Here is an 11,770-nt window from a genome sequence, read left to right as displayed (position 1 = left end):
GTATTGACTGGAAATCCCTTTAACTTGCACTAACTTATGTTATGAGGTGTGTATTGACAAATGATTATTCGGTAACACTTTCTATGAAGCCCATATTTATAATACATTATAAGGGTATTCTTAAGGCATTATAATGAATGCATAATGCATTATAAAAAACCTTATAATATGTGGTATCATTTCATGAATATTCATAAGAACAGTTTTAATATATTATATTTACTTATTTGTGGTTATAGCTTTTAAGAGTATGATGATTTATAACACAATGAACATGTTGCATCCACTTTTACAATGGATTATATTTATCATAGTTATAATGTATTATAAGTCTCATATCTTGCCATTTTTCTTATGCTACTTAAAGCGGTCAAAGACCACTTATAAGTAGTAATAATAATAATAATAAAAATTTCTCTCAAACAGCCATAAGATCAGATATCAGATCAGAAGAATATGTAATATGACACATTTGCTTTGAACTATTTTTATTGTAATATCAGTTTGATTATTTTGATGGTACCCTTTAAACAGCTGTTGATAAGTGACTCTGCAACTACATATCAACTAGTGGTCATTAGAGTATTAGTATGTCTGCTACTGTAAATATTTGCTAACACTTTATTTTGATGGTCAACCAACAGATAAACTGACTATAAGTGTCTTTGCAAGTATGTCAACTTATTCTACCATACTATATTCTACCATTCTTGAGCATACTAATACTCTAATGAGAGTTAGTTGGCATGTAGTTGCAAAGTTGCTTATAGTCGATTGATTTAGGGGACCATCAAAATAAAATGTAACCATATAAAACATTGCATTTTTTTTCAGTTGGAGCATAGCGCTCACATCAATTAATTAACATTAGTTCCACAGGAAACACTCAAATAACACTCAACATCTAACCACTCACAAGCTGTACTAAGATACTGTGCAGATCTTAAATAAGCAATGTCAAGATATGATACAGTCCATTATTCTGTAAATGAAGTAGATTTAATATGGTGTTCATTGTGTGTTATAAATAATCATACTCTTAAACTTCTAACCACAAATACGTAAGTATTATGATGTATTATAATTGTTGTTATGATTATTCATGAGTTGATATAGCATATTCTAAGTTTTTTTATAATGCATTATGCATTCATTATAATGCCTTAAGAATACCCTTATAATGTATTATAAATACGGGCTTCATAGAAAGTGTTACCGATTATTCTCTATGGGACTATAACAGCGGGTGCTGGTGTTGCAGTGGCTCTTTGCATTGGGTAGCAGACAGTGCAGAAGAACTAATTAGATATCACAAAAAACACTAAATTAATTGGAAAAGGAGGACAATTCACTTCTAGACCTTGCTGAGATGGAGTGATCAGTGTGATTTCCATGCAGAATCTCATTAAAGTTTTCTTTGACCTTAACAAAAACATTTACTAGCCCGATGAGTGTTGTCCTAAGTAGCTGAGGATCATTAATTGATGAAATATACAACGCATCTATTATTCCACTCAATAACTAGTTCCATTCCACCATGCATTCCTCTGTGTGTTATGCATGCACGTGTGTTTTAGTGAGGGCAGATTTACAGCTTTTCCTAAATTTCTCTGAGATCTAGAGTGAGAACTAAACAGAATTTAAAGCAACCCAAAAAATGGAACGGTGTTGAAATGGAACGTGATCGGGTTATGTGCAAACTTTGCTTTAAGTCAAGTTACCTTTATTTATATAGCGCTTTATACAATACTGATTGTGTCAAAGCAGCTTTAGTGTCAAACAGGAAAATAGTTTGTCAATAATAATAATGCAAAAAAATAAAAAAAACCTTGGGAGAAACCAGGCTCAGTCTACAGTCAGGCTTTAGACTACAAAGTAATTTCAACATGTATAAATATTCAACACTAACAGGCTATGAGCTATTCAAGCTGACCAGCTCAACTAAAATGTTTTGATGCTTATTTTAAAGGGGTCATATGATGCGATATCAATTTTTCCTTTCTCTTTGGAGTGTTACAAGCTCTTGGTGCATAAAGAAGATCTGTAAAGTTGCAAAGACTAAAGTCTCAAATCCAAAGAGATATTCTTTATAAAAGTTAAGAGTCAGCCACGCCTACCTAAAATGGCTCGTTCTAACACGCCCCCACATACCTACGTCACTATCTGGGAAGATTTGCATAACACCACCCAAATGTTCACGCAAAGAAAGAAGGCGTAACTTTTATTCTCGCTGTAGTTTTGTTGATTCCGCCGCAATGTCGTAAAGACGCTGTGTGCTTCATTGAAAAAAGCGAAACTACTTTGTTTGGTCTTCCAAAAGAGGACGATATCTGCTTCATCATGCCTGGAGTTGATCCGTGCTGGTCGCTGAGGAAATACTACAACTTTGTGCTGAGGATCGCCCAGATCGGCTTTCACCGTGGACGAAGCGGAATCCAGCCCGGATGCGTCACATGTCCTTCCGGACGCTCCTTCGTCGAAATCTCCGGCCGCATCGTTCTCAAGCCTGCGCCTCTGCTCACTCTAACCCTCCGGCCGTTCCTCACGCTAGCCCCCGGCCTCTGCTCACTCTAGGCCGCGGTGTGTGACGCCGTTTCTTTGTGAAAGCGAAACTACTTTGTTTGGCCTTCCAAAAGAGGACACGACTAGAATTCAGTGGTTAAGTTGTATTTACAACACTGTTCCAGAACACTTCAACAGAATATATGTTCAGAATGCAATGTTCTGTGTCAAAGCAGCTTTAGTGTCAAACAGGAAAATAGTTTGTCAATAATGCAAAAAAATAAAAAAAACCTTGGGAGAAACCAGGCTCAGTCTACAGTCAGGCTTTAGACTACAAAGTAATTTCAAAAAAAAGAGGAATACAACACAACTGCCAACATTTTCACATCCCTAATGATTATTCAGTATTCAGAAACGTTGCCTACCCAGTCACAGCGAGGTAATATAGTAAAATGTTGGAGAGACATGCCGGTTTGAATGTGTAGTTTCTTGGCTTTTTAGTGGACCTCAGGGATGTACTCATCTTATTTGTTCTGTGCTTTTGTATGTGCATTTTTTTTCTTTTCTATTTGATCAGATAAAGCTGATAGCCTAACCCTGCTAGAACCTCAGAGAGCTTTGTTTTACAGTATCTGATGTCTAGAGAAGGATCTGTCATCATTTACTCACCCTCATGTTCTTCCAAACCCGTAAGATGTTTGTTCATCTTCGAAACACACAAAATATATTTTTAATTCATTCTCAGGTGTCAAGAATGTGTGGTTGAGGTTAACTTTTGGGTGAACTATATAGCTTTAAGCTTTACATCATCTGATTTCAAAATATTATGCATTATAACAAGGGATAATGGCACAAGAAGTTATGGAATTTTAGCTAATCCCAAGACTTTTGACCAGCCAGTTCTAGGCTTGAAGATTCAAATTACACACTACTTCTGTTTGCTTCACTGATAATTGAAAATCAATGAGAAGTAAAGCTGAATTTCAGATATTTGATTTTACTTCCTTGACATATGTAAACACTTTGGCTCTGTGATGCTATCAATGCATTCTGCTGTTTGTGGGCTATCTGTTTTTTCAGGCCAGTGGAAGACAGAAGACAAGGTGAGTGGCACATAAATTCTACACTTCAGCTTTAAGAGCTGACTTGTGAAGCACTTGCACCTAAAATTGCACAACAAATAAAGAGTATGAATAAAGAATCAAAGCCTTATAAGGCAACTCAACTGAACTTTGCGAAAGTACTTTCTTATGTTCATCAGACCTGGTGTTTTATCAGTCAGTTCCAGTTGTGAACTAATAGTAGGACATGAGTTCTGCCCTTCTGGATGACTTTTCTATGCCTGTTTAAAAACACCCATAATTGAACTCCATGTGTGCAGTCTTTCGGTAATGGAACATCACATTTGACTATTTAAACTTAAGTCATATTATGACATTATAAAAATATGTGTCTTTATGTTTTCTGCAGGCATTGTGTCACTCATCTCTCTGGCCGTGCTATCATATGAACGCTACTGTACAATGATGGGCTCCACGGAGGCTGATGCCACCAACTACAAAAAGGTGGCCGGTGGGATGGTGATATCCTGGGTCTACTCTTTAATTTGGACTCTGCCCCCGCTATTTGGTTGGAGCCGCTATGGCCCAGAAGGTCCTGGGACCACCTGCTCTGTAGACTGGACAACCAAGACAGCCAATAACATCTCTTACATCATTTGCCTCTTTATTTTTTGCCTGATTGTCCCCTTCCTGGTCATTGCCTTCTGCTATGGTAGGCTGCTGCATGCCATTAAACAGGTAAGTGAAACACTGTCATTGGTTATCTGAAATCATTTTTTCTACTAAAAATGTTGCATGTGCCCTTGGTAGTTCAGTATTTGATTAAGGTTAGGATATCTGATATTTAGCAGCTGCACTGTAGGGAGCATCCTGGGGTTATGTTCCTTGTGCAAGGGCACAATGCTGGTAGGGGATCTCAATAACATTCTAGTTCTTGTTGCCAGCCAATATCCCTAAAGGAAAAGTTCACCCCAAAATGAACAAAAAAATATTATTTTTTATTCACCCTTCACATTGTTTTGAACATGTTTTTTAGTGGAATACAAAAGTAGAGTATTGAAGAGTCTTCACACATCTCTTTTCACATCCAAGCTCCAAAACACAAAAATAACTAATTCTTTTTGCATTGGTGCTCAACAATTTATCAAAAATGTATTTAAAAATTGAGCAAATCACTTCGGTTGTCACATGTCTCTTAATTGAAAAAAGGACATTTGAGAACTGCAGCAGATGGGAAGATTTTCATTAAATGACTATGTGAATATCACTCTGTTTTTCATATAGTGGTTTCATTGTTTCACATAAGGTATTTCAGCTTGGAAACAATAAAATAACTTGCTTCGACTTGGAATATTGCTGGCCCATCACAACCTACAGAGGATAATCACCCAATATAGGTATTACATTGAACACAAACTACTGTCTGCTGTGTTCAAGCACGTGGTGCATCTTTACTGGTGTATTGGGCTTAGTCCTTTATATAAGTGAGCATACCTGGCTCAAAGGATTGTATTTGCCTTTACTGTGTGAGAGCTTTCTATTTTGAATATTGCTTGAATATTGCTTGGTTGCATTTTATTTTGCTATTTCACTGGAATGGTGAACGCTTGGATAAAAGATGAGAAATGAAGTCGGTTGTCACATGTCTCTTAATTGAAAAAAGGACATTTGAGAACTGCAGCAGATGGGAAGATTTTCATTAAATGACTATGTGAATATCACTCTGTTTTTCATATAGTGGTTTCATTGTTTCACATAAGGTATTTCAGCTTGGAAACAATAAAATAACTTGCTTCGACTTGGAATATTGCTGGCCCATCACAACCTACAGAGGATAATCACCCAATATAGGTATTACATTGAACACAAACTACTGTCTGCTGTGTTCAAGCACGTGGTGCATCTTTACTGGTGTATTGGGCTTAGTCCTTTATATAAGTGAGCATACCTGGCTCAAAGGATTGTATTTGCCTTTACTGTGTGAGAGCTTTCTATTTTGAATATTGCTTGAATATTGCTTGGTTGCATTTTATTTTGCGATTTCACTGGAATGGTGAACGCTTGGATAAAAGATGAGAAATGAAGGGCAAATTGTGTGTGCTGACCACCGACCAACTGAGAAAAGGATAATAATGTAACAGATGTATTTTTAGCTGTTGGTAAGATTAATGAAACAACCTATTCTAACTTACTGCAGTCACTATTTTCAACACACATGAAGAAAGATAGTATAATCACAGACTGACAGCTGAGATAAAAATGTTAGTACTGAAGTCCCCCTTAAAAAGTTATGACATTTTTATAAATTCAGTGGTGTAAAACAGAGTCCTGTAAGACAGAAAACTGTGATCTGCAGAATTTAGAACCACCCTCAATAAATCACACCTGATCAAGCTAATCAGTGTCGTCCAGGTTACTAGAAATATCCAGGCAGGTGTGTTGGAACAGGATGAAGCTGAACTCTGCGTGACGTTTGTCCTCTTAGGGGGTGTTTACACAACACCGTTTTCAGTTAAAGATGGAAACCTTTTTATGCGTTTAGGTTTTTGAAAACAATATCGTTATTGTCTCCATGTAAACGATGAAAACGCAAATTTTCGGAAAATGGTGACATCATGCGTTTGCGTATTTATTCAGTCGATATGAAAGTGTATGTGCATAGGCACGTAGTGTTTCTTTACAAAGTGACATTATTTGATTGTGTTTGTCTACTGGTTTTACCTGTACAGTATTGAGGGAACACATCACAGCCTGGACACAATTCTGCGTTCTTTTTAAAAGTGTGTTTCTTCCATCTGACAATCAGGAATGCATCTTGAGAGGTATCCTTGACCGTGTTCAGGCACCTGATGAGCCTTTTCCAACATTTGTAGCGCATCTATCGAGCACATTCAAATGTTCAAAAAGTCTCCACCAACAGAAAAAGATAAAATTGAACTGATTTGTAAACATGCATTAGAGTGATACAGAGTCTCGATTTATGGTTCAGAGATCATGTCAGTCATCGTCCTACTGATGCGGGCGCATGAGCTCCATTCTGTTCTTCGCCCAAACAGCCGCAATGAGCTACCGCTACCAATGAAGGGACAAGCATGCAAGAAAGCAAAAAATTTACTGCTTTAAATGTTCTAAACCTGACTTCACATCCCAAAATTGTCCAAACTGCAGCTTTGTGCCACAAGCAAATGTATTCACAGGTGTTGCAAAGCAGAACTTTCAAACAGGATTAGAACAGGTAATCCTCCCTCCAGAAGATAAATATGCCCCAACATTCTCCACATTCTGTCCACACTTGAGCCACTCTTCCTGGGTCATGTGGAAGACCCGTCTTCTTCTTCATTCTGGAATACTCCATTCATTGTCAAAGTAAACCTCTACAACAAAGCAGTTGACATAGCTCTTAATACAGGCGCTTCCCTCTCCGCAATTCAGACTAATATTATTTCTGGCATTCTAGAAAACTCTGAAAAAGTGCACCCTGTCAGGATCCTGCCCTGACAGCCTTGTCTGTCTTGTCTTTGTTCAATGTTTCTTTGTTTATCTTGTGCCTGAACACATGGTTGTGTCTTTGTTTTTGTTGGCCATGTGCTCCTCTTGTCCCGCCTTGTCAATTTCAATAACCACACCCCCTTGTTTAGTCCTTGTTCATCCGATTGTGTTCAGCTGGTCCTCGTGTGCTCTAACCCTTTATAGGGTGCTCATTTCCCTCTCGTCGTTGGTGGTTCGTTGTCTCCTATGTTGTCTGTGTACACTATACCTTTATCTATCTGCATCATCTTGATTGCCATCTTTGTCTTCAGTGCCTCCGTTTGTCGTCAGTGTTCTTATTATTGCCGTTCCCATTTTTGATCTGTGTCTTCTCTTGTCTCCCCTGTTGTCTGGTCATTGAGTGTGTCTGCCGAGTGGTTCCTGCCCTGCTACCTGTGTTCCCCCTGGTTGTGGATTCTCCTGACCTGGCAGACCTGTTTGGAGCTTCAAGAGTCACCACCCCCAGGGCCAAGCCTGTGGTGCCTTGAGCTGCTACCTTAGCCTCCTCTTGCCACTGAGTCTGGAGTTACCCCCCCATCCGTGACCAGCCTGTTCTCTTGTTGTGTACCCTGCCTTGTTGTGTGACTGTCTCCCCTGCCTTATCCTATGGGATTCTAAGTCTGCTAATAAATTGTTTCCCCCGTCCATTCTGCAGTTGGGTCCTTCCGTGAAAGCCTTGACACACCCTTGGTTATCGCCCCAATTCAATTAGCTAATAAAGCAACTTGCATCCCAACCGGCATCATTTGGCTGAATATTGGATTCAAGGAGAAACGTTTTTACTATAGATTTGTTATTATCCCTGATCTCGCTTCACCGCTTATCTTAGGGATGGATTTCATGTTAAGAGCTGCAGTCAACATTCATATTTCATCCAGGACTGTAACCTTATGTGACACCATTGCGCCAGAACCATGTGAGCTGGCAAGTGAATGGATGGAGATGCCAGGAGTAGGGAGCTTGATGTTCATGGATGTCCAAAGGGTCATGAACACTGTCCTCGCTGGCCTGATTTATAAATGCTGTGCAGTGTACTTGGACGACATCGTAATAGCTTCACCCTTTTAATGATGAGACCTTTTTTGTAATCAGGCTCTCAAAAAGTATATAACAATTTGGATATAGATTTATCGGCCAACATATCGGTTATCGGCTTTCAAAAATAAAGAATAATCGGTTATCGGTATCGGCCAAAATTTTCATATCGGTGCATCCCTAGCCCAAACCCTTCAGGATGTCTAGCGAGATGGTCCTTATGCCTGCAGGACTTTGGTTTTAGTGTTGTGCATAAGCCAGGTGTTTAAAACAAGGTCCCAGATGCTTTTTCCCGCAACCCAATTCAATGCGAGGCTACCCCAATAGGCATTCTGCCAGATTATGCAATCATTGGGGGGATGGATCTCCGTAGCCTGTCTTCAGTCGTGCTGACAGACAAAGCACATTTGAGGCAACTACAGGAAAATGACCCAGTGGTCAGTGATCTTTTATGTACCCTTAAGAGTGCTGGAAAAGAGGATGTGGATGAAAATATGTAATTCCAGATGGTTTGCTCTATGTCAGAGACCCCAAAGTGACTTGTGGACTACATCCAATGAAGCAGCTCAAATTTTATACACCTACCTCCATCAGAGGTACTTTGTTAAAATATTACCACGACCACCCTACTGCCGGCCCCATCGTAATTACCAAAACATTGACCAGGCTAAAGTTTAGGTTCTTCTGGACAAAATTGCAGAGGATGTGAAGAGATACGTTACTTCATGTTCCATGTGTCAGTTGACAAAGCCAAGTCAAAAGAAACCAGCGGGTCTGGTGATTCCAATTAAACCACAAAAGCCTTGGGAATACACAGGAGTAGACTTTGTGGGCCCTCTCCCTCGGACCCAGAATGGAAATGTGTACATTCTTGTATTTGTCGACTACTTCTCAAAATGGGTAGAAATAAATGTTTCTGCAAGTAAATTCCTGAGCGAAATCTTTGCCAGACACGGTGCACCAACTTACCTGATTTCAGACCATGGCACGACATTTGTGAGTAACCTCTTTGAGTATGTGGTGGCCGCCCTGCGTACAGAACACAGGTTGACTACGGCATGTCACCCACAGACAAACGCTATTGAATGGGTGAACCGTACCTTGAAAACAGCCATTCGTGGGGGACAAACACAACTCATGGGACAGATACATACCTCAGATATGGTTCGCTCTGCTTACTGCATCACATGAGAGTACAGGCCTGTCTCTGTCAATGATGTTATATGGACGAGAGCTTGAGACTCCACTTGATTTGGTCACACAACCGAATGTTGATGGAATGGATGTGATATACTCTGAGAACTTAAAAACTTCCACACAAGATGCTCATGATCATGTCAGAGTAGCTCTAGAGCAGGGTTCCTCAACAGCCGGCCCGCGCGAGAAAAAAGTTTGGCCCACGCTAATTTCAAATAATGTAGCATGAAAATTCAAACGCAGCATCAGAAAGCTACATTAACTTACATCGTGTCTACACCGGACGCAAGCGGCGCGGCGCGACACAATAAAATACAATAGAACTCGTTATAATCAGTGATGCTGTCTTGGATGCGGCATGACACGACAAATCCCAGACAGTAAACTGCTAACTCGTTCTATTTATAACATACTGACACAACGTTCAAATGATTTGCAATGCTTTGTCACGTCCAGTGTAGATACGATGTGACAGCAAAAACATGGCGAGTGTGTAAAAAAGAAAAGTGGACACAGAAAATAGATGATTCAAATGTGAATGGACTGAACAGTTTTGAGTGAGTATCTTTGTTATGGAATACACGTGTTGGTTCGCAGTGAGTTCACGTTTTAACGTACAAGTTTGCTTTAATTTATTTTCAAGATCTGAGGTAAAATATCTATTGTTGCTTTCACTATGGCTATAAAGATAACGCAACATAATATTCAAACTCACATTAGACGCTTTTAACATTGAATAAAGCACATAATCATTACCTGAGATTATCACGGTCATATTTTGTATGTTGTTCATGCGACGTAGCAGAAAATAAAAAACGTTCCTAAAATAGAATCCCATGTCGCTTATTGTCACGTGTCACTTTTGCGGGTGGTTAGGACAAAAACTACATGGAAAAGACACTTTTTATCGCATCGTGTCTGGTTTGGACGCACGGTGTTACAGTTTGAAAAATCTAAGCATAAAAATATTAATACTGACAAATCTAATAACTGAATCTGCAATTAGGGAAAGTGGAGAGAAGATATCCAGTCTGGGAATGAGCAGGAACAGTTGATTTGCATGGCAGACATGGAGATCCAGATTTTTTGTTTGTTCATTTGTTTTTAATATTCAACAGGCAAAGTTCTTCTGTATCTAAATGCAAAAATGTTCACAATTGTTTGAATAAAACGGACTAAAGGGGGAAAAATCTGAATATTCATCTTGTGACCATCTTGTGATTATTTTAACAAAAGCAACAGTAATGTAATAATTGTAATAATAATAACAATTATATATATATATATATATATATATATATATTAGGTCAGTGGCCCTTGGCTTGGTATTGTTGGCAGAATTCGGCCCTTGGTGAAAACTAATTGAGGAATCCTGCTCTAGAGGAAGGACACAAACGAATGAAACGATATTATGACCTAAAACGGCGTTCAGTTTCTTATGTTGTGGATGATCTGGTTAGAGTGAAAACACACCTAAAGTCTGATGCAATAGCAAACTTTACAGCCAAGCTGGCTCCAGTATACTCTGGTCCATACAGGGTCTCAAAAGTACTGTCTGATGTTAACTACAGATTGGAAAAAGTTGATACTGGAGAGGATGTTGGTGTATTTCACGTTGTGAACCTTCAGCCATTTCACTTATGGAATACTGCTTTGTTCAATCAAAAACTCTCTGATACTTCCAATGATGGACAATCATTGGATGAAGGTGCCTCTATCCAAAACTGTGCTGTAGAATCTGATGATACTGACTTAAGTGTTGCTAGAGATTGGTTGAACGAACTCCCCAATGAATTTTCTTCAGAAATCTTACAGGAACGGTCACTTGACTGCTGTGCAGACACAGAATACTCTGATATGAGACTTGACTTTGACACTCACAGATTTGATACAAATGACCTGTTCCAGGGGACTGACCGTTATAACTAGAGACCGAGACCAAAACCCAGAATTACTTCTGACTGGACAGTCAATAGGTGGACTAACCCACATACATTTTAAGTTAAGTAAGGGAAGATGAAACAATGGTGTTGATTTTCACTTGTTGTTTATTGACAAATGTTCAAGGTTTGATGTTTTTGAAAAATAATTTTTAAAAAGTGTTTGATGGGGTAATTGTAGAAGAACCTAGCTGGATGGAGAAATCATACTGTAGAGTTGGAGTGGCAGGGAAGACAAGAAGCTCACTCTTTGCCAAGACTTTGCCAGTCTTTGCCAGTGTAGGACAAAACAGAACTCAGAGTTTGGCCTCAGGTGCTGGATGTGTTTGTGGGCCTACAGAGACACTGGGTGGACCAGTATGGACATTATCAGTCTTGCTGCAGCTGTGTGGAGGCTACAGTCTTATAGGCAGCTCATTGTCTTGGGTGCAGACTCCTCGCACACAGATACAAATTCACACATGCTTTTACAGCCTGAGGACTAACACCCCAACCTACAGAGTTGGG

General features: G+C 39.2%; 1 protein-coding gene across 1 annotated transcript in view; it reads left to right on the top strand.

The window, feature by feature from the left end:
- Window positions 1-2,255: 2,255 nt before the first annotated feature.
- The window catches only part of LOC107550426 (blue-sensitive opsin-like), a 107,273-nt gene continuing 97,758 nt past the window's right edge, over window positions 2,256-11,770 (top strand). The window contains exons 1-3 of the mRNA XM_016231696.1: window positions 2,256-2,260; window positions 3,583-3,605; window positions 3,973-4,301. Coding sequence (XP_016087182.1) covers window positions 2,256-2,260; window positions 3,583-3,605; window positions 3,973-4,301 — 357 coding nt within the window. The remainder of the gene's footprint in view (window positions 2,261-3,582; window positions 3,606-3,972; window positions 4,302-11,770) is intronic.

This window comes from Sinocyclocheilus grahami, unplaced genomic scaffold (assembly GCF_001515645.1).
Source record: "Sinocyclocheilus grahami isolate Dianchi unplaced genomic scaffold, SAMN03320097.WGS_v1.1 scaffold398.1, whole genome shotgun sequence".
NCBI classification, from domain to species: Eukaryota; Metazoa; Chordata; class Actinopteri; order Cypriniformes; family Cyprinidae; genus Sinocyclocheilus; species Sinocyclocheilus grahami.
Note: the sequence above shows the minus strand (reverse complement) of the source record. Positions and strands in the feature narration are given on the sequence as shown.